The sequence below is a fragment of the Homalodisca vitripennis genome, unplaced genomic scaffold, assembly GCF_021130785.1.
Source record: "Homalodisca vitripennis isolate AUS2020 unplaced genomic scaffold, UT_GWSS_2.1 ScUCBcl_630;HRSCAF=3061, whole genome shotgun sequence".
NCBI lineage: Eukaryota > Metazoa > Arthropoda > Insecta > Hemiptera > Cicadellidae > Homalodisca > Homalodisca vitripennis.
Genome location: NW_025776780.1, coordinates 89,873 through 114,649, shown reverse-complemented (window position 1 = coordinate 114,649; position 24,777 = coordinate 89,873). Strand labels below are relative to the sequence as shown.

The window sequence follows — 24,777 nt, the reverse complement described above, 5'->3', positions numbered from 1 at the left end:
ACTTCCTGCACCAGCTTATCTATTGCATCTACTGTGGATTTACCTTTTCTAAATCCAAATTGAGAAATACTTAAAAGATTATTTTTCTCAAAATAGGCACTTAGCTGATCAAAAAACAAAAGCTCAAATATTTTTGATATTACAGGAATAACTTAAATGGGTCTATAACTTTCAGGTTTATCTTTAGATCCCTTTTTAAAAATTGGACTAATTCTTGTAATTTTAAATTCATCAGGAAAGATTCCTTCTAACAGGCAAAGATTAAAGCAGCAGGATAGTGGCAAAGATATGTTATCAATGATTTGTTTTAGGAGATTATTGGACATTTGATAAACATCATTACAATTAGAGTTTTTTAAACGCTTAGTTGCATTAATTACATCTAGTGGTTTTATTATATTCCAGGTAAAATGTACATTTGGAACAGGTTTCTCAACAGATGCAAGCAGCTGCTCTGAGTTAGAAGGGGCAGTGCCTAGTTTGTTCTTAATAGTCTCCACTGAATCCAAAAAGTAATTATTAAAAGTGTGGGTGGATATTACTGAGTTTTTTAAACTTACGGTACTAACATTATTATTACTTTTAATGATATTCCATGCCGCTCTGCATTTGTTACTACTATTTTCTATGATATTTGTATTGAATTTAATTTTAGCTTCTTTTGTTTAGGTAAAATAACTTTAAGAAAGTGCATACTATTGGGTATGTTTGTTTGGTTTCGTGAAGTAAAATCAGTGATATTCAAATTCAGTGTGAGACCACAATGGTTAGAATATGGAAAATAAAAAATACTACAATTTAGTACATTATTTCTATGGCAATTTACAAAAATATTGTCAAGACAGTTATTTTTTCGAGTAGGCTTAGTATTCAAATGATAAAAGTTATACTGTTACAAGAGATTAAGGAATTGGTTTGGGAATCAACTACCTTTAATTACATCAAAGTTATAATTAAAGTCCCCTCCAATCACAGATGTATAATTTGACCATTTTGTCAAAAACCGCAGCAATTTGTCAAAAGAGTCAAGAAAAGTATTTGGGTTGCCTGATGGAGAGTGATATATAGTTAAAACAATCAATTTTAAATTATCCACAAAAACAGCTGCTGCCTCTAAATCCAACTCAGAACAAAACTGACCAACATCACACATTCTTACATTCAAACACTTATGTGTAAGTACTAAGGAACCTCCTCTAATATGTTCAGTTCTACAATATGCACTTTTACAAAAATAACCATCAGGCAAAGCTGAGAAAATTTCTACTTCTTTAAGCCAATGCTCAGATAAACCAATTACGTCCAAATTAGACGTTAAAAAAGTTTCTAGGGTTAATGTTTTGTTGAATAGGCCTTGAATATTTAAAAATAATAAATTTTTTAAGTTAAGTTCTCAGATTTATATGTCAATGGTGACTTTTGATTTTTTCGTTTTGTAGGCTTACTACTTTTGATAGGGCTAAATATCCTGCTTACTTATGTTTAAGGGTGAAGTTGTATACAAACTATTTAGTTGGTTTGTAGTATTGTTTGCACTGCACTCTTCCACAATTACACACTCATTAAAACTAGACTGAGTGTAAAATAGACTGAGTGACTGAGTTGACTATTTAGATAAACCTTAAGAAGAAATTTATTTTAGTTCTGTGAATGCTTCATTGCATCATGGAGTCTATGGATTTTCTTAAATAAATTTGTATTGGAAGAAGAGCAAATATTACATATATTTTGTGTTTATGTATATGGTACTATGTTCCTTTCCCTTGTTTCATAACTAAAATCCACTCACTATCAGTTGCAGTACAATACCACTTTCAAAAATATAGACTGGAAGAAGATACCCAACTTATACAAGCGTCTTAAAAAATCTCAACTCAACTCTCTGTAATTTATTTTTATATAATTCTGAATCTTGCCTCTTTTGAATTATTGTTGGTTACAGCTTATCAAAACAATTCCATATGTCTTGTAGTTATGGCAAAACACAACAAATAAATCAGAGAACTGTTCAAATATACACAATGTTATAGCTGAAGTTAGGAGTGGAATTTTAACGTGGGGAGGACACATACCAGAAGAGAGGAAGGAAACTCTGTGGAAGAACCAAGAAACAATGGAAGGCCGAAGTAAAGAGTAGATTTTAAAGCTCATCCTCATTGGTGATACACTGAGATAGTAGCTACCACTACAATCGGGAATAGGTGAAAGTCACTAGGAGCTAAGTATAGGCTGTATCAGAGATGACTAAAAAAAATTTAATTTGAACTTGGTTAAAAATTTATTTGTTCTTTGAGCTGAGACAGTTGTCATGCACAAACACAACACATGTCAGAATGCAATGAAGCTTATTTTTTATTGCTCTTCTTAGTCCTTCCAAAGTGTCACATAGGCTTTATAAATTATGTCTTTACTACATTCTATAAAATCAACAAATTAGATGTCCTTTACATTCCAAAAAAACTGTAGGCAGGACTTTTCTTGCTGTCAAAATTTGACCGGCTTTCTTTTGACTTGCTTGGAGAAGTGGTATGTCTCTATTGCATTGACTGCTGTTTTGTCTCAGGATTCATATAGGCAAATCGAATCTCACTGCCAATAACAATTCTGTCCAAACATTCTTTCCCTTCAAAGTCATACCAAGAAAAAAAGTCTATGACAGAGTTCTTCTTTATCTGATGTCATGTAAGTATGATACTCAACGAACACAAAACCTATCTCGTGTAAAAGACTGAGAAGTTTCAGAAAAATCATCGGAAAGGTCCGATAATGTGAAGAGACAGTCTTACAAACTTTTTCATTCACTTTTTTCAATAGGTCAACACTAATGAGAAAAGCCCTACCATTCCTTTCTTTATCAGGAATTTTTGTTCTTTATAAAGAAACTCCTGCACATTGATGGAATACATCTTCACTCTTGTTTCATTAATAAACACAATTCACAATGAACCTTAGCTGCTGAGTGATTTTTCATCCAAAGAAATCTTTTAACACAACGCGCTTCACAGCAGCACCTATTATGGCACTCATTAAAGTTATAACTAGAAAACACATGCATGTACAATGTTCCGCCTTGCACAGTTAGAAGGGTACTGAACCATGTACATACCGATGTCAACATGACGGTGCTACATCCACTACTTATCAAGCTATACATAAATGGCAGTTACTTTCTGGATAACCCTCGTACTTAATACAAAAACATGACTCCAAATGGTACATTAGAATGTCATTAATCAACTTATATGAGTATACAACTAAAATTACACTGAGAAAATATTGGAAAAAATAACATAGTTGTTTTTAATTTGTTTAAGGTACAGAAGTTCAGTTAGTTATTTTATCAGGAAAAAATTAAATATTCCTAAATGTACAGTACCAACAACACACCACAAAAGATTGTACAAAGTAATGTAACTCATAATCATTGGGTGATACAAATCCGTCCGACTAACTATTACAATAACTTTAAAATGGTGAACAGATGGCAGGAAGCGTTATTATAACAAATATTTTTTATGAAATTTATATACTATTCCTTGACTTATTTGTTTGTTACATGTTTATCCGTTTTTGTTTGTTACCATGTGTAAAGAAGGGCAAACAGAAATTGACTTTTTCAATAACCTTGCAGGATAGACTTCACCTATGTTTACTAAGTAATTATTTTCAATACCTTGAATTGAATTCAAACTGAAACTGGAGATGAATATGGAATTTAAACTTACCATATTCTAGGCACTTTATGAGCCGCTGCTGCAGGCTAAATTCTATCCGTGCGTGATACGAGGCCAGGGTAGCCAACACAGGAAATATGTAGCCCTGCATGTCCGAACGTGTCAGTTTTCCTTGTGTGTTGCGTAACAGGTCAGGTGCACACATAGTCTTGTCACTAACCTAAGAAAATATTGATGTCAATTTTTATTTTTAAGATTAGTAGATATTATATTGGACAGAAATAACTTAAACCTAATCTTTTTAATTCAAGCACAGGTGAAGCTTTTTTTCAAGCCAAACTTAAATATTTCAAACATTTGTATTGTCACTTGTTACTCTGTAGTGAGTCTGAGAATGTAATAAATAGCACAAAATTTAACTAAGAGATCCAATTTTGTATTTTTGAAGTATTTAGAATTCAACTATGGGTTTAGTAAATTTTTGATATTTAATATTTTTTTTTTAAATCCTAAGTAATTTTTGGAGGTAAATCATTCTAATGCAACACTACTATGCAATGTACTAATAAGAATATTAGAACAAAACATTGTTGTGTAGCTTTTTCTTTATATATAAAGGTTACGTTTCCAGACAGCCCTCTTAAAGCAGAGACAATTACCATAGCGCAAAGTGTACTTGTCAAGTAGTCAATGTCACTGTTGTGCTTGGAGAGTATAAGGGCCTTGTGCTGCACTATTTGTGCCACTCCTTGTATCATCGGCTGGAGCACTCTCCAATCTACAATCAAACAGCCAAAAATGAAATAACTATCTCAGTTCAATCCTCTAAAAAAGATAGTAGTGGTATGTAAAGTCAAATCTCAAATCCACTGAATGGTAAAAAAAGATTTGAATTTGAGAATTGATTCACAAGATTCAACAATTGAATCTGAAGAAACTTGAATTTGATTAATGAAAATTAAATTATTTGCCATCTTACGCGCTGATTACATAGACAATGTTACGCAATCACCAAGTGGAGACTCTGAACCCAACCAAGCCAGTAGCCAACGCTCAGCGAGCTGAGAGGACAACTACCTGAGACTTAATTCAAGCTGAAGGAGAAATCAGTAAGAGCCACACTTAGTGACTGTAAACAAAAACTGTGATTGAAAACAAATAGATCAGAAACAAGCAGTAAATTCAGGACTTGGCTGGATACAAGATTCTTATAACAACCACTATTCTTTCTTCAAACCATTTGATACTTTAAATAATATATTACAAATTAATAAAGATATATAAATATAACAGCGTATTTAATTCTACCACTGTACACCTTATGATTTAATATCCTACTAAATAATTATTTCTAAAATGTGAAAAATTAAATTTCACTGTAAAAGTAAATTTTTTATTGATGTTAATCCTTAAAGCATATGATACTAATATGATCATATCGGAATGCTGTATCACAATAATCACAGCATACAGAAATATTCATTATCTCTTATTTTAGTTTATCGTGTAACAATTCATGAAAGTGCATCGATTAAGTAGGAATGTGTAAATATATTTATTTATAAACATTGGGCAGCAAATTTCAATGCATTTCGTGCAAAAATACATCAATAACCAGTGAGTGATAATCTATTATCACGGTTTAGTTGTATGATGGTGCAGCTTTTGGATATAATCATATGGTAGGTCTACATACAGAATACAGAAGCCAATATTGGTTGCTTTAAAAACTTATTTGTTATTATTTATTCTTCCTAGGAATAAAAATGGGCAAAATAAAGAAAGTTTGGCAAATCAGAACTTGTTTAAAATGTCTAAATACGTATACGCTAATTAATTGTATCCAGAACAAACTTTTTTTAGCACTTCAATTATTAATCTGATAATCTTAATTCAAAACTTGACATGAAATAGCAAATTCACATAAATTATAATACTACATTTTTCTTTAATAAAAGCACTCACCCAGTTCTCGACGGAGGCAGGTAATGTAGGCGAGGCAGGCAGGGGAGAGGGATAGATAGGTGACTTCAGGTGCAGGATAGGTAAGAGGAGCAGGGGTGACAGGGAGAGGGACAGGGGGAGTGGCAGGTGGGGGAGAGTGCTCTACCAGCAGATAGTGACTGTAGCGTATAGGACCAGTCTGACCAGACTGGGACACTGGATAGCCTAGGCGGTAGTTGCCATCCACCCGTAGTCGCATGAAGCACTCCAATATCTGTACAATCACACAACAAACTGATTCACTTAATTCTGATCACACATTAAATTGGCAATCTTTCATTCCAATTTCACATCAAATTTGTTCACTTTCAACTACACCACAAAATTTGTAAAATTTCATTCTTTAAAATGAGTCAACTTTTCATGAGTCTGATCAAAAGATTACAACTATATTATAACTCTTGTATTGTTGTTACTTTTTAAAGTACAGACACAAATTTTAACATGATCAGTCATGCTTTATGCACACAGAAGGCATAAAATTGAATTAATTATATAATGCCCACATGTATTTGTACTTTTAAGAGTTAATTTCCAATTGTTCCATGGGGAAAATACACACTAGCAATTAAGAAATCAGATTTCCCCTTAGTTCCAAATAGAATAGAATAGAATAGAAAACTCTCTTTATTGCAGGAATATACAAACTCATTTTCTTTCAAATGAAATGAAACAAATAATACATGATTAAAACAGTTCATAAATATACAATAATTACTTACAACTAACAATAATTACTACTAAAATATGTACAATAAATCTCTAAATTCCCGCAAAAGGTAGCCCTTACAGGCATGAAGCCCAATTATAAGGGAACCCTATGCTAAGGTTTACCTCCCCGGTAAAACGACTTTTAAAAGAAATTTAATATCTATGTAAAAGAGTTTGCCAAACTAAAAATAATAATGGTAAAATTAACATAAACTTATTACTTTTATCATAAAAAAATATGTACATATATTACAATATAGTACTTAATTTTCTAATAACAATGTATTTAAATATACCATTATATTGTATTCTAAATATACTAAAAAATAAAAAAAACAACTACATTTATAAGGTTTGCGAAATAATATTAAATCATTTTCTCTTAAAATCCATAGTTTTTAAAAATATATCTAAACTATCGGCAACATTGTTTAGCAAATTAAATGCCGCCAACATTGGCGAAGTAGCGTGCCCCACAGTAGTATACTTTTGGCCGTTCCTGGGACAACGCACCCGAGACCGGTTCTGGGACAAACCGTGTGAGACCGAATCTGGGACAGAAAATTGTTAGAGAGCGACTAAGAGTGTGAGTACGGGTGGTCAGAACCGCGCCGCGCGAATCACCACGCATGTCATCGAACCGTGTGAGACCGAATCTGGGGACAGAATTTTTAGAGAGCGACTAAGAGTGTGAGTACGGGTGGTCAGAACCGCGCCGCGCGAATCACCACGCATGTCATCGCTGTCCCGCCACCGCGCAGACACCACGCGTGTGTTTATTTACCACAATTGTGAGTATGTATGTGGTTTGTGATTTACTGATCAGATCTAAATAGACGATGTTGTTTACATGGTTGTTCTGGAGCAGTTGGTTGTTTTGGGTCCTACAAATGTGATTGTGATCTGTTGAATCTTTCGTAAACCGCTCCGAAGAGGTATGTAGTGTTTTTCTTGAGGTGATTGAAGATATTTTGTAGCCGTGTGGTACATTAGGGGAAAAGGAGTAGAGGATTGCTGTCTCCAAAATGTTTGTGAGAGTGAACATCATGATTGACAAGACTGTTGTTGACAATATTGCAGTGTATCTCGATAACATCAACGGTTCTGAGATTCGGTGGATTCGATGCAATTACATTTTCATTTGAGTTGAAGTAAGACGATTCTTTTTGTAAGTTTGTTGCATCAGATTTTTCAAAACCTAAGAGATCACTAACGGTTTTATCCAAGTGGAATTTAATTGGAGAATTAATTGATATTTTTGTCACCATCTTTAAAAATCTTGAAATCGTTAGAATTTACACTAAGATTCAACGATTTTATGTAATCTCTGAAACTCTTCAAGTTTTTCAATGGTCCAGTAAACCACATTGAAGTATCAGTGGTTTCGGAATGAAATGTATTTCCAAGTCCCAAAAATAGACTTTTGCATGTTGCAACAAGTTGTATATGTTGTTCTCAGAGTAAAATCCAACAAGAGCCATATAATACTCTACGTTTGGATCCAAGTGGATGGGGTGTTCTAGATGGAGAGTCAGTACAGACTCAGTTCCAGTTAGTTTGAGTAATGGCATGATTGCAGTTTTTTTATATACTTGTAATTCTATACAAGTTTTAGATGAAGTTACTACCATCATGGAAGTCTTCAAAACCTCTTTCCATATATTTTTTATTTCGTTGTTGAATTTTTTCTGCATGATGTATATCTTGCCTTCTAATTCACTCAATTGAAACTTTGACAACCACATCATATGGCTCCACTGCTTTGCTCACTTGACCAATTCTCTGGTGGTTTTTCAATAGGAAGCTGCCCCATATCTTTTCACCATTTACGGTACTAGTGGGGACCAATCTCGATCGCATTTATTATTTTTTCCGATTTTACCAAATGCGATTCCAATAATTTCTTGACTTCGGATAAATCTTGTGAGACTTTTGATACATTACTTGCAAGCTCAATTATCTCGTCAGGAGAAGGGTCTGAATTGGGTTGAGTTGGTATTGATCCAATTTCAATTTCGTCTCCAAATCTGTTGAAAATAAAACCACGGTTTCCATGCATTTTTACTGTTTCTTATACTACGAAGAATATGTTCCCAGTCCTCACCAGCTGAATCTCGTCGTAGAACCTCCAGGCACAGATTGTCCACAGATAGGAGGATCGTCAAACCCCTGAATACGCTCTGAGTTATAAACCAACCCTTTTTGGCCCCAAGTACCTGACTACTTCATATTGGAGGATTGACATCGCCATATGAATCAAAATAGAATTTCTTTTCACCACGTTTCACATAACACGTCCAGTGAGTACCACCAGATGAAAGGTCACCAAGATTTACAATACCACGTTCGATATTTGTAGGTTTGTCTGGAAGTAACTGTCGCATGAAAACACCTCTAAACTCATTAAATGTTTAATATACCTGCTAATTTTTCTATTTCACCAAGAGACAGCGGGAAGATCTCTTTTTTTTTTATTCACAGACAACAATGCATCAAGCTTCCGACCAATACGTCGTTTCAACCCTCTACCCGTAGGATCTTTTTTCAATAATGGTGTCTAACTCCTCATCGACTAAACTCTTTAACCAAGGTATAAAATTTTCTCTCAGTAAAGGAGCCACCTTTCTTCTTATTAATGGAGAGATGAAAACGTTTACCTCCAGGAACAGACGGAATCCACCATTTCCATAATTTCCTTCAAAAACCCTCCTTGTTTATTAGATACGAGTTGGTTGTAACTTAGAAGCAATTGTAAACCTTTTTTGTTCTTAACGGCTCTAGAAACGGCTTTGTGTTGCTCTCCAGAAAGAAGTATACGATCACTTCCGTGAGACAGCTGTTCATTAGATAATCTGATTACTGTAGGTTTCCGTCTTTTGTACGCTGTACGAAGACTCATCCAACTTTCTAGCTTTAGAAACAGTGAGTGGTCGATCATGTGTTATTGATATGTTACGATTGGCAGACGTCTCATTAGCATTTGATGATATAGTATTTTTGCTTGAGAAGTTTTTTAATTCATCCCTGTTCAGCACGTGTTGAACTTTGCAGCCAAGACACTCTGAATTTTTTCAAGTCGCCTTGCTTTCTTTTGCATCTAGTTTATTCGCCATGTTGTATACTTATAGTAATAGACACAGAGTTATTCTTCAAATCTTTCAAGTCACGTTTATGAACGTCAAATTACGTTTATACTTAACGTCAAATTACGTTTATGAACGTTTAAATTACGTTTATGAACGTCAAATTACGTTTAGAGAACGTCAAATTACGTTTATACTTAAACGTCAAATTACGTTTATGAACGTTAAATTACGTTTATGAACGTTAAATTACGTTTATACTTAAACGTCAAATTACGTTTATGAACGTCAAATTACGTTTATACTTAAAACGTCAAATTACGTTTATGAACGTTAAAATTACGTTTATACTTAAACGTCAAATTACGTTTATGAACGTTAAATTACGTTTATACTTAAACGTCAAATTACGTTTATACTTGAACGTCAAATTACGTTTATACTTAAACGTCAAAATTACGTTTTATACTTAAACGTCAAATTACGTTTATACTTAAACGTCAAATTTCGTTTATGAACGTTAAATTACGTTTATGAACGTCAAATTACGTTTATGAACGTTAAAATTACGTTTATGAACGTTAAATTACGTTTTATACTTAAACGTCAAATTACGTTTATACTTAAATATACTTAAACGTCAAATTACGTTTATGAACGTTAAATTACGTTTATACTTAAACGTCAAATTACGTTTATACTTGAACGTCAAATTACGTTTATACTTAAACGTCAAATTACGTTTATACTTTAAACGTCAAATTACGTTTATACTTAAACGTCAAATTACGTTTATACTTAAACGTCAAATTACGTTTATACTGGTACGTTTTTACAAACGAAGTATGATTCAACACTTAGTTTCCTTTTTAAATTGCACATATATTTCCTTTCTTCTGGTTTAGCTGTAGTATTAATAGATATGAATCCATGAGGTGTTTTCCAACACTCAAAACAGAGAGCCTCAAATTGGTTGAAAGTCATGTCAGAACCTACAAAGTCCTGGAACACTCTCTTTGTATAGTACTTGTTCATTGTAAACAGACACAACAGATTAACATTGTTTCGTATGACCTGCATATCAACCCGACCATAGCTTCTGACTCAGGTAGACACAAGAAAATCCCTTTATGACGTCCTCTAATGAAATAGTCTTTGATTTTAGTTTGCTCTTCTAGGAGGCAGTCATCGAATACCACAAGTGAGTTTGGTTTGCAGTCATCGATAGAAATGAGATCTTGACAAGAAGAATAGAAAAACGCAATGTGTCTTCTAAGGTTTTTTTCTAATCTATTGCATTGTTCACGCAGATCTACATATGCAGGTTGTTCTATTGAACGACTAAACACGTATAGATTCTTGAACGGAACTCCATCTTTGTTGTAAATGAAATTCAATAACAAGTTCGTTTTACCACACCCAGACGGTCCTACAATAAGACACCGTAACGGTCTAGGTTAAAAATTGGTCTTCAAAATTCTCTCTGCAATACACTTGAATTTCCATAGTATGTTCTCTTACATACATTTAAAATTTAACAGTTTTCGCATATTCTATGATGACCCCATGCTAGGGTTCGGATATTGTCTTCGAGTACGAAACGCTTGTCGTCCTTTGATGAAAGTACCACTTTATGGTGTTCTACGCTGTAGAGATTGTGTGCTTGACTCCGAATTGTATTCATCGTTTTGTAGTGCTCGATGTTACTAAACAAACAGTCTTTATAGTTGCTAAAGGTAATTTCATTTTCAACTACAGCTTTTTTCACGCCCTTAGACCTCTTTATGAAATGGTTGTCTTCTATATTGCTCGCATACATCTTGGATCGTTAGTCCTACAAATTCTCGCATGATTCGACATTAAGTTCATCTTTCATTTTACCCAGAACTTTTTTGTTTACGTGGGGAAGCCCATATTGGTTGGGGTTGGGTAGTCACTTGTATCAAATAATCCAATTATATGTTTCATGTGAAGGAAACAGGATTTTTCCGGACATTTGCCATCGTTCAGTGAAACAAGAAAACAGTTAACACTACGTTTCGAGATCTGCAATCTGATCTCTTCTTCAGGTAAAGAACTAACCTAATACATAATTACAAACTAAGTTAAAATAAACAAATCTTACTAAAGCGTTGTGGCACGCCTAAGTCAGGAATCACAACCTACATGTTGTTGTCAACTTCACTAACACTAAAGACATGCACTTAATACAAAAACTATACAAAACACTAATCATTAAAAGTAAACTACTACGGAAACAGGTCACAATGCGTCTTCACTCGTCTACTGACCACCTACGACTGACCAGAGGGACTAGCCAATGGCAATCGTGACGGCTGGCTAAAACAAGATGGCGGAAATACAAGGGAAGGGGAAACAGGAATGGGCCCTTTCGTTATTATTGGTTCATTCGAGATGAACTTCTTAAAACCATATTGTGACTCCGCATTTGGTTTATTACAAATATCCGATCCGTTTGATACTTTTGGTTTTCTCTTTAGTTCATTTTTTAGAATTGGCAACCAAAGCGGCCCTAATCTCGACTGATGGTTGACTGATTGGTTGGTCTGCCAATTTAATGTATGTTGCCTCAATTAATTTCCTTTTGAAGAAATGTGGTTCCCGATGTATTATGTGGGCTTCATCCCAATTCATATGATGGTCTTCGGACCAACAATGGTGTGCAATTTTTGACTTTTCTGTGAAACCCTTTCTCGTGTTTTCTTTGTGTTCTTTTATCCTTACGTTTAGTGGTCTTTTTGTCTCGCCTATGTATTCCCTATTGCAGCTACATTTTATACTGTAAACACAGTTTTTGGAATCCTGTGTGCCATTTTTTGGTTTTGTTTTTACGAGACTTTGTCTAAGAGTGTTGTGTGTTTTAAACGCGGTTCTAATGTTGTACTTTCTACCTACTCTTCTAATTTTCTCCGATAATCCCGGCACATAAGGGATTGACATAAACGCAAATTTATCACAAATCTGTTTTTCTGACTCAGGAATGATTCTTCTGGTTCGTTTGCACTTATTAAGCAATGGATACCCTCATGCATTGTTGGATCGGATATTTGTAATAAACCAATGCGGAGTCACAATATGGTTTTAAGAAGTTCATCTCGAATGAACCAATAATAACGAAAGGGCCCATTCCTGTTCCCCTTCCCTTGTATTTCCGCCATCTTGTTTTAGCCAGCCGTCACGATTGCCATTGGCTAGTCCCTCTGGTCAGTCGTAGGTGGTCAGTAGACGAGTGAAGACGCATTGTGACCTGTTTCCGTAGTTTAACTTTTAATGATTAGTGTTTTGTATAGTTTTGTATTAAGTGCATGTCTTTAGTGTTAGTGAGTTGACAACAACATGTAGGTTGTGATTCCTGACTTAGGCGTGCCACAACGCTTTAGTAAGATTTGTTTATTTTAACTTAGTTTTGTAATTATGTATTAGGTTAGTTTCTTTACTGAAGAAGAGATCAGATTGCAGATCTCGAAACGTAGTGTTACTGTTTCTTGTTTCACTGAACGATGGCAAATGTCCGGAAAAATCCTGTTTCCTTCACAATCCTTCCATCGTCAAAAATAACCTTTAAACAAAGAATGTTTCATGTCTTCGTAGAAGTTTTTCGTTTTGATGTCATATATCAGGGAATCGGTATCGGTGTACACCATTTTTATATTAGATCCATACTTCTCTTTCATTACATGTAGTGGAAATCATACATCAGTGTCTTTGATATGTCTAGAATACTCATACCTACGTAAATAGGTTTATTTAACAAAAGTTTTTTCTTACTAAAAATGTACAGCAACTAGGTTTTCTGTAAAGATGGTTCGACTCTTAAAGTTCGGTTTGCTAACCCATCTTTCCACTAATTTGGACTTAGTACCCAAACGAATGTCCACACGGTTTCTCATATTTTCCATAGTTTTTCCAAAAAAACTGAGTTGTTCATAAGTTTGAAAAAGTCTTTCTCAAAATCATTTTTCGCCTTTGTACGCTCCATGGTATTCAGATTAATGTACGGTTGCAACCAATTGCTTTGACTGAAAACTAAGAACTCTATGAACATGTTTTAGTTTCATACCCAGACTCAAATAAAGCTTTAAATTTTTGTAGTGTACGACATACTTTTCTTTGCTGTAGAGAGTTGTCAGAAGCTTTGCCATTTTCGATCCTGGTGGGACTCTACGTTCTGGAGCGAGAGGTAGATCAGAGTGTACGTCGTGTAGTTCTTCAGGGTATTCCAAATCAACTTCTAATATGTAGCCTGTGGGTGAATCGTCACTAACTTTCATTACATCGATGTCCTGTACTGCTCCACTGAAAGTTTGCATATGGTAGTTTTACAGACATTGCCCACCCATACAGGTTGTTTGCATCCAAGTACATAAGGTAGTTGTTTGGTTTCGATTTGTCGTAGTCTTTCATGTAGGGATTGTTTGCCTTCGCATATCGATGAGAACACTGTGAAATACCACCACGAATACCCTTTTCAACCATGAGTACCATATCGATGTCAGTCAATAGAGACAGTTCGACTTTTGTAATTTTCAGCATTGCGTTCCAAGCCAACCCAGGTGCTGTGAAATACCATGCAGGATCTAATTTGTATGTATTGAGACATACATCCCTGAAGTTTTCCATAACATCTGCAAGCAGCAAGACGTCGGTTTCGTTATATAGCATTGCATATTCTTTCATGTTCTGGATGTTAAAGGCGGTCCATACATCGCACGCATGTTTGTAATCTTCATTTGTTATGTGTTGTTTATTCAGTTTATTGTAAATTCTTCTTGACTAGGTAGTGATGTTTCACTATATTTTTCTATACTGTCCATGTAGTCGTAAGGGTACACTCCTTTTCGTAGCAATAAATTGAGGTCCTTACCATTGTAATATGTTGAGATGTGTTTGAATTGAGATCTAGTCAGATTCTTTACCAACCTATCGAGACTTTGTGACATGAACTTGAATGATAATCGATGAATCGTAGTTCAATTCCACCTTCCACACTGACCGTAAAGGAAATGTACCGCTCCTCGTTGTTGGGTATCAATGATATGCGATTTTCGAACTTACCAAACTCTTTAATGAATAGGTGAGTGTCGTAACCTGCTAAATTATGAATGAAAACAGGAATGAACCTAGGTTTTTTTGAAATTGATGTTACACTTGTTGTGAGCTGCCTCCTCTATAACAAACCCGTCAAATGGTTTATGGTCTCTAACACGATCATCACCAAGGTATTTCCACAGATATGACACGTAGTTGTAGATTCAAACATTTCCTGTTGCTCTTTTGTCATCAACTGCATGGGGACTATTGCTTCACTCTTGTAAAGTTCATTAATCCTTATCGACTCCTCAATCAATGATTTTACAAATACATGTGCAGCATCGTCTCCAAAGTATTTAATCGGTGGTTTGGAAAAGCCGTCCTCTGACAACCCCATACATACAGAAAGAAATGGGCAATATGTTTCTGATATTTGATAGTGAACGACTGATGATTACCATTACAATCCACTTTACACGGTTGACATGTTGAAATAGGTGCTAGACAGCATTCAAAGTCTGCGTAATACACAAAGGGCACTCTCATTGAGCAATTGAAATCTTTAAATCTAATTACAGTTCCTGGCTCTGGTAGTTCCAATTTCACAGCATCGTGTGTGTTACAGTCTTCTCTATGCTTGATGAGTAAATCCTCTCTCGTAAAGTGTTGCAAACACCTATTGCATATCCACATCTTATGTCCATTTCGTGAGATCTGTGAACTAACCAAACGAGACATATCTTTGATCCAGCAGTAGTGAGTGTTTGTTTTTTTCTCTGATAAACAGTAGATTAACATGTTTTTCCATCTCGTTATCAGTTATTCTCAGCGGGAATATATCGAAACTTGTCATCATAAGCATAGACATTAACAGAAATGCCACTACGTCTTTCAAACTTTGCTATATCATCAAGTTTTCATGGGGCATTCGCAAGTTGCTAGTGCATGAAGCAGCTCTCGTTTGAAAAGGTTCGTAATTGCTGATTCTTTCTGGATGAACCTTAACTGGATGTAAAGCTGCCAGAATAGACCACATAAAACATTTCTGATCTTCGTTTTTTACATTAATAACAGCCTTTTTGGATTTGAATCCGTTTTGGTAGAACCACATAGCTGGATCCGTGAAAAGGAACGTATCGGTTTGACTCTGATCTCCAAGTCTTTCACACTTTTTAGTGACCATTTGAGAACCGTTTGCCTCATACTCCTCCATCTCAACCAACATCTTAAGTTTTGCTGAGTTATAATAGTCAGACAGAGACGTTGTCGAGTAAAGAATTTCATTTTTTGTTTTAAAGTTCATGACTTGAGTCACCTCCACATCGTTTATTATTTTTCTTGAATTCAGCATGATAAACCATGTTTACCTTAAGATTTTTTTTCTTTTACAGCTTCCTGAAGTTTTTCAACAACGAGTGGTTTGCATATCTCAAGAAACATTTTTGGATCTTTGATCCCACGTTTGTTCATAATCACATACGTTTTCAATCTTCCCGTGAATGCCGACTGGACTTCTAATATTTCATCAAGTATTGTCTGTGACTCCTCTGGATTACGTACCGGAACCAGATTGAGGTGTTGAAGGTGATTCTGTTTCAGACAGAAGCTGTCTCTCTTCCATGGTAGGGCTAATAGAATTCTCACTATTAATTGTACTAGTCGGTGTCTCACTAATAATCTTTTTCACACCTGTAGGAATCTTTTGTGGTCTAGTCGGTTTTCGGGATCATCGCTTCAAGAGCTATATCGTTTGTATTGACCTTCGGTACTTGTTTGACTTCCCTTGGTCGTTTTGGGTATTTCTTTACCAGCATGTTGATGTCTGGAGTGGGTGCCGGCAGTCGTGGTGTCAGTCTCGTAATGGGTAATATTTCACTCCTGTATCGAGGACCTTCATGAAGTGCTGACAAACGGATATGGCGTTTTGATTGTTTGTGACGGTTCCAGTTGGATGACTCTATTGGTGTTTCACAAATCCAACACATTTTACTTTTAGGAGCTGGTTTGATTTCCCATCTTTTTCAGGACGTTCGTTATATGTCATACCATGCTGGTAGTTGGCACATTTTCTGAGATTTTTGGTGCCGAGCCATGTTGGAAACCGTTATTTCTTACTGCATTTTGGACATGGTTTCTTCTGGGGTTTTATTTGAGCACGTAACATCGGTCGGACTAAGCACGTTGTATGTTGGACTCTCTGGGATATGTAGTGGTGAATGGTATACAGGACTATATGGTATATGCAGTGAATAGTCTGATCTATCCGGAACTTCAAATGGTGGTGGACCAAGTATTGATATAATTTTCGATGAATCGGGGTGTATCCTTTTTACTGGTGGTTCAAACTTTGGAGCGTCAGCTGCAGATGGGACCAATTATAGCTCTAATTTTTGGAAATAGAAATCTGGAGTGTCTAACATAGACAAATCAAAATCAGCAATCGCGTCTTGTTCTTCAGGTCTGAGATTTGAATAGGACTCTGGCAACATAAGACATATCAAAATCAGCAATCACGTTCTGGAATTGATTTTCACTCACAGCATCAGCGTAGTTTTCCAACATAGACATATCAAAACCCGGAGTTTTGTCTGTCTAACGTGGACATGCATTTCTTTGTTTTTTTATGGCGGGACATGGAGGAGTTCCTGACTTCAGCACCACACCTTGAACATATTTGTTTCATCGAAGGAGGTTTTTCATTGAATCCGTTGGAAGAAGCATAAGCTGGTGGATTTGACGCTGAACATACACTTCTTTGTTTTTTGGTGGCGGGATAGGTTAGATGCAGTAACCTCAGCTCCACAATTCGGGACATTTTCTTGACTGATGATCTTCGATATAAGACCGTCCGTTTAGCATTGAGAAATGCTGTTTGCTTGCTAGCAGGAGAAAACGCCATTATTACAGAGCTGGCTACTCTCTCTTACTGTATGGGCGTATTGACGATGGAAAAAGGATGAGGTATGGATGCACTTCTTTGTTTTTTGGTGGCGGGATAGGTTAGATGCAGTAACCTCTTCTCCACAATTCGAACATTCTTGACTGATGATCTTCGAAGACCATCCGTAGCATTGAGAAATGCTGTTTGCTTGCTAGCAGGAGAAAGAAAACACCATTATTATAGAGCTGGCTACTCTCTTATTGTATGGGCGATTGACGATGGAAAAGGATGAGGTATGGATGGATGAGAATAGGAAGAGGAGTAGGAAGAGGGTGGGTGTGTGGGATGAGTGGAAGGAAGGATGAGAGCATTATTAATACATTTGACTCTGAACTAGAACATAGTTTTTTGTAACTCTTTTTCATAAAACGATCCTTATTATTTCCTCACCAGACTGGTCTGCTATTTTGTAGGTAACAGGGCAAGTTTTGTTGACGGGCCACAATCCGAAAAATTTCTCTTGTCCAATTTCTGCGGTATTTATTTCCAAATACATCTTTCTTTATAGTAATTCTTACACGGTCTCCAACCGAAAGTCTGGGTCTGAATACTAGACATCGTCCAGTGTTTTGCGTACATGTTTCTTAAAGTTTGTTCATTGCTTGAATTCACTTCTGATGGGCTCATCTTTATAGTGCTATGAAATTTACTGTTATATTGACGTAGAAGCTTCTGTAAATGTGACACCCATCTAAAAGAGTTTTGAATTTCAAAGTGCACACTTTCATTTTTTTCATTGAGAGTTCTATGGAAACGCTCTATAATGGCACTTTTTTCCTCATTTTCAGTATGGTATAACTTTATTTGATTTTTGTGTAAAAACTCTCTAAATTCCTTATTAACAAATTCTCGTCCTTTATCCGTGTGAAGAAGGTTCGGGGGTTTGTGACCAACCAATTTCGCTCTTCTTAATATTTTTTACCAAACGATTTAGTAACCTCTTGTGAGCTTTTAGTTTTTAATGGTTCTGACCACGCATATTTTGAAAACGTATCATATTACATTAAGTATGTATCTGAATCCATCATTTTCCTTTGAAAACCTAATCATTACAACAAAGGTCTGCAGCCCACAAATCATCAATACCCAAAGTTACAATTTTTCTCTTAGGGAATCGCTTAACCACAGGTTTATGAACCTCTAATGCTCGAAGCAGGATTTCTTTCCGACTTTTCTGATTCATTAATACTATCCACAATACACTTACATTATACCAAACTAGTAATTTTATAAGGTGCGGTGTCTCGCGCGGCGCGGCGGTGTGACTGGACAGTGACGAGGCGCGTACCGATTGTTTGTATACTTATAGAAAACAACACGCGGGAACTAGTAATTTATAAGGTGCGGTGTCTCGCGCGGCGCGGCGGTGACTGGACAGTGACGAGGCGCGTACCGATTGTTTGTATACTTTATAGAAACAACACGCGGAACTAGTAATTTATAAGGTTGCGGTGTCTCGCGCGGCGCGGCGGTGACTGGACAGTGACGAGGCGCGTACCGATTGTTTGTTTATACTTATAGAAACAACACGCGGTGTCTCACACGGCGCGGTGGTGGTGACGGTTCAGCAGTCGCGCGGCGGCGCGGCGGTGACTGGACAGTGACGAGGCGCGTACAGATTGTTTGTATACTTATAGAAACAACACGCGGTGTCTCACACGGCGCGGTGGTGGTGACGGTTCAGCAGTCGCGCGGCGCGGCGGTGACTGGACAGTGACGAGGCGCGTACAGATTGTTTGTATACTTATAGAAACAACACGCGGTGTCTCACTCGGCGCGGGTGGTGGTGACGGTTCAGCAGTCGCGCGGCGCGGTGATGACGAGGCGCGTGCCAATTGCTTGGCGGTGACGGTTCAGCAGTCGCGCGGCGCGGTGCTGACGAAGCGCGTGCCGATTGCTTGTATACTTACAGTAACAACGCGTTGGTCTGTCGGTGGCGGGACAGCGATGACATGCGTGGTGATTCGCGCGGCGCGGTTCTGACCACCCGTACTCACACTCTTAGTCGCTCTCTAACAATTTTCTGTCCCAGATCGTTCCCAGTATAAACGTAATTTGACGTTTAAGTATAAACGTAATTTTAACGTTCATAAACGTAATTTGACGTTTAAGTATAAACGTAATTTAAACGTTCATTAAACGTAATTTGACGTTTAAGTATAAACGTAATTTAACGTTCATAAACGTAATTTGACGTTTAAGTATAAACGTAATTTAACGTTCATAAACGTAATTTGACGTTTAAGTATAAACGTAATTTAACGTTCATAAACGTTAATTTGACGTTTAAGTATAAACGTAATTTAACGTTCATAAACGTTATTTAACGTTCATAAACGTAAATTTAACGTTCATAAACGTAATTTGACGTTTAAGTATAAACGTAATTTAACGTTCCGGTGGCGGGACAGCGATGACATGCGTGGTGATTCGCGCGGCGCGGTTCTGACTACCCGTACTACACTCTTAGTCGCTCTCTAACAATTTTCTGTCCCAGATTCGGTCTCACACACGGTTTGTCCCAGAACCGGTCTCGGGTGCGTTGTCCCAGCAACGGCCAAAGTATACTACTCCCACCATCCTAGCATACTCCATGTAGAGCAACCTACTTGCTCGGCCTCCTTGTCTCTGCACGTGCTACGGCACACCTGCCAGCAGCTCGGGGTCATCCACGGACCCAGACATGACACCCTTAAGAAAAACAAGGCTTGCGACCTTTCTCCTTACATCCAAACGATGGAACTTTAAAAAACTCTAAGAGCTTTACATATCTGACTGTGTAAGTAGGATAAATATGGAATCCAAATACATTAAAATACAAAGTTCTTACAAAACGTTTATGAACTCTTTCAATCATTTCAATATACAAAGCTGAATGAGGGGACCAGACAATACTTGCAAACTCAAGTTTTGATCTAACTAATGACTTGTAAAGAGTTAGAAAAGTATGTGGATATTGAAACAAACTGCAAGTTCGAGTTATAAATCCAAGTGTGCTAAGGAAGCTACTGACCATATTGACAATATGCTCATTAAACTGTAAATCTGATGTCATTATAACTCCCAAATCTCTGAATCTTCCAACTCTTTCTAAAACTGTGCCATCGATATTATATGAAAATAAAACTGGATGTAACATTCTATAGAATGACATAGTCGTACACTTAGATACGTTCAACATCAATTTTGTGCGGCTACACCACTGATTAAGTGAATCCAAGTCGTTTTGTATAATTGCGCAATCAGAAGGTAGTTTCACTAATGAAAAAATTGTTAAGTCACCCGCATACAATAGAAAATTACTTCTTAGAATGTAGGTAAGATCATTAATAAATATATTAAAACAAAGAGGACCTAAATTACTGCCTTGAGGAACTCCAGAGGGGGCTAGGAAGGAATCGGACTTGTATCTCTGGAAGGAAACAAACTGCCGTCTATTTTTAAAATAAGAGATAAAAAATTCTATTATTTCAGCTGAAAATCCATAGTAGTTCATTTTCTTAAAAAGAATAAAATGGTCAACCTTATCAAACGCTTTTGACATGTCCGTATAAACAACATCGACTTAATGCCTTGAGTCCAAAGCTGAAGAAGTAAAATTAACAAAATTCACCAGATTTGTACTTAATGGAACGCGAAAGGCATAAAACCATGTTGCCGAATGCTGATATATTGTTTCATATGAAAGGATACATGATCAAAAATTATTAGTTCAAACACTTTAGCTGGAGTAGGCCTACATAAAATAGCTACGGGTCTATAATTGGAGATTTCAAATCGGTTAACCTTCTTTAATATTGGAAGTTATTTTAGTGATCTTCCAACAATCCGGAAAACACTTGTTAGCTAAACATAGGTTAAAAATATGACAGAACGGTTTCTTAACAAATTCTGAACAACCTTTGATAATATAATTGGAAATCAAATCAGGCCCGTGTGAACGCTTAGACGGAAGTTTTCGAATCGCAGCAGAAACCTCGCTCACAGGAATAGAACGTAAATTAAAATTATTAACTCCATTTATTACAGGAGATTTATTAATCATGTCTGGGTCCAAGAACTCCCCGCGGTCATAAACAGAACTGAAATATCGAGCAAACCCAGTCGCTGCGCTCAATCCATCATCAAACGTTTCATTTTCCCAGACATACCGCTTACCCACAGGATTTATTTTGAAAATTTTTGTTAATTAATGAAACTCCAAAACTTTTTAGGATCACCCAAAAGTGATTCTTTTGATTTATAGTATAGTATAACACTAAAAAATAATGTGTTTGATTATGATCTTCTTATAGATTTTGCTATACTTCAAACAGTAATTATGTTGTTGTAACTTATGCAAGCAAAGTTTTGATAGCTAAATTAATACTCTATTAGTACGAACTCGACTGCAGCAGTGGAACTATAAGAGTGCATGGTTGGGTGAAAATTTAGGTTAAAATACTTTTACAATACATATAACATAAAATATTGTGTAAAAGAAGTCTTAACCCTAGTAATGTATCGTGTTACCAACATGGCACTATGCGTATCAATTAATATGTAAGTTTGACGTTCTTTTTTTGCAAGATAAAACATACCAAAATAATTTTAATAAATTTTGCTTGGTTTAGCTGTTCTTGCTGTTTCCGCTACAGATTATTCATGAAAAATGTGTTTTTGTACACATTTGCAAGCACAAACGATATATGTAAATTAAAGACAATACAAACTTATCATGTTAAATATTATGCTAAGTTAACTTTGATTTATATAAATTTTAAACACTGAAATATCTAACAAAATGTTATAAATCTTAAAAATCTTCTACCAACTGTAAATTTAGGCATTCAAAAGACAAGTCACATTTTACTGAAATCTTATGTTTTATACATGTACTCGTATTTTATGTGTGTTTTACATTTTCCACAATCACAGTAAGTTGTGTTGTCATCCTTTTCTTCTTATAGACAAAGAAGGAACAATATTTATTACCCCCTCTCTGATTTTTCGTTTTCGCCCACCAATATTGTCTTGGTTGCTCTCTTCAATGCTTTGCTTAAGTTTACTTGATTAATTCTAACCTCTTGCCAAGGTCTTTGTGAAGCTTGAACATAAATTGTTGTCTTGACAAGACAAAGGCTTTGCAGTGTCTCCACTCCGTCTGATGGCATTATGTACAAATATCACATAGGCATTTATGAGAGAGATGTTCATCATGTTATAGAACATCCAGAGTGGCCATCTTTCTATTTTCCTTTTGCAGTTCAAACGTCCACTACACCTTTGGTTTCATTAAACACCATCACAATTTTGGGCTTTCCACTGTCATTTATTGCATTATCATCATGCATTGATGACAACAAACAGACCATTATCTTATACTACTGTCATATCACCCCTAAATAAAAAAAATAAAACATTGAGATACCAACTTTCCGTTTTTTTTGTAATTTTTATCATAAAATTCAAATGGAAATTTAGGTTTGCTTTTTTCACAGTACCTAAAACAGTTAAACTTCTTTCAGCAGTATTTTCAGTTAAACGCCTTTCAGTAGATTTTGGACAAGTAGAACACTGCTAAACCAGTTCTCCATAGTGATGTTTCTATTATTCCTTTCAATGGAAGCTACTAATTACCCATCATAATATTCAGCTGTCGGTCTGTCTTTCAGCACTGATCGGTTTCCAAGGTATACTAGGGCATCGACCATGTACTTTGTGGAATAACACACACCACAACGATCTTTATGCCATACTTGTTGGGGTGTAATGACTTATACATTCTGAACGAGCAATGCACACGAAATTTAATGTATTGCTCATCAATGGCTAAATACGATTTGAGCTTTTACAAATATACAACTGAAAAAATTCCAATGGTGAATATGCATGCCTCACTGTAAGACTAGAACCAGGTCTTGAACGAACATTTCTTGCCGGGGTTTTTCCTGCTGAAGTATTTCATTCAGTTTCTCAAAGAAACCCATTTTCAGAAACCCAATGCCATCTTCCCCATCCATTTCATACACTAATTGATCTCCATCTTGTACATTTTGGTTTTGAACAGATCTTGCAGGCCTCGCTCGTATTGGATTGTTCATGGTTCTACTTAAAGGTGGTGTTTCAGCTTGCTGAGAAACTTCTATTTCTATTATTGTCTCCACAATATCATTTTCCATCTTTAACAAGTCATCTTCATCAGAAAGATACTCTGGATAAGCGTCACTACCATACTCCTCTGAGAGATCTTCATACTCAATATGGTCTTCTTCTAGCAAACATTCTTTTTCGGTGTCTGCTTCAAAGCATTCATTTAGCACTGACAAACTTTGGTCCTCATTTAGTATATATTCCCCGCCATTGTAGATTACACGAAAATATGACAAAAAACAATCTTTTATCTATATATATAAAAATGAATGTTTGTGTGTTTGTCCTTTATGGAATCGTGAACTATGTGGCCGATCATTATGAAAATTTGTATGTATATGTATTTTTCCGCTGAGAAGGTTTATATGCTACGCCCATTGATGTAACTCGCCACCAGACGGCGCTGCAAAAGATAAAAGTTTTCAAATCGCCTGCATATTATAAACTGCAATTGCAAGGCAGTTACGTATATTTAACTGCCAAATACTATTTGAAGGCGCTAAGTTATGATGTATTTGTCTTTAAAATAAGTTTCTGGTTGAACTTAAAGGTTGAGTGTTAGACCACTTTACAATAAAGGACATGTACACATACAATACACTTTTGATAGATTTTCATGATCGTGACATCAAGGCAAACTCTACATTGGCGATGGAAATATAATTTACTTGAACCAGAAATGCTCTTACATGGGCAAAGCTTACGAAAAGCGTGCGAAGCCGCAGGAAACAGCTAGTATATATATATATATATATATATATATATATATATATATATATATATATATATATATATTATGAAGTACTAACATCTACTACAAAGGTATCATCACATAAATATTACATACACCAAAGACTGCACAAAAGGTATCAATACGTCAGTTTGACATAAAGACTTCTATTAAACGCCCAGCAAGAAAAAAAAAAAAAAAAAAAAAAAAAAAAAAAAAAAAAAAAAAAAAAAAAATCAGCCTGGATATTCACTTAACAGCAATCCCCGGCAACTTACTTATGAGAGCACTGCAGGAAGGGCAATGGCCTTTAGAGGAGGGATGAGAAGGTGAACGCTACAAATAGCTGTGTGTACGTCTATTTTACGTGCCATACCCTTCTAGGATTAATTGGTTAATAAACAAATCAACTTAATTCTACAGTAATGAGTTGGTGCTTTACCACCTCAA

The 24,777-nt window shown here is 35.9% G+C and overlaps 1 protein-coding gene across 2 annotated transcripts in view; it reads right to left on the bottom strand.

Moving 5' to 3' along the window:
* The window catches only part of LOC124370904 (tuberin-like), a gene marked incomplete at its 3' end in the record, with an annotated part of 88,588 nt that overhangs the window by 8,473 nt on the left and 55,338 nt on the right, over positions 1–24,777 (bottom strand). For both annotated transcript variants that reach the window (XM_046829208.1, XM_046829207.1), the window contains 3 exon segments: positions 3,726–3,894; positions 4,334–4,452; positions 5,640–5,892. In XM_046829208.1, the coding sequence (XP_046685164.1) occupies positions 3,726–3,894; positions 4,334–4,452; positions 5,640–5,892 (541 nt within the window).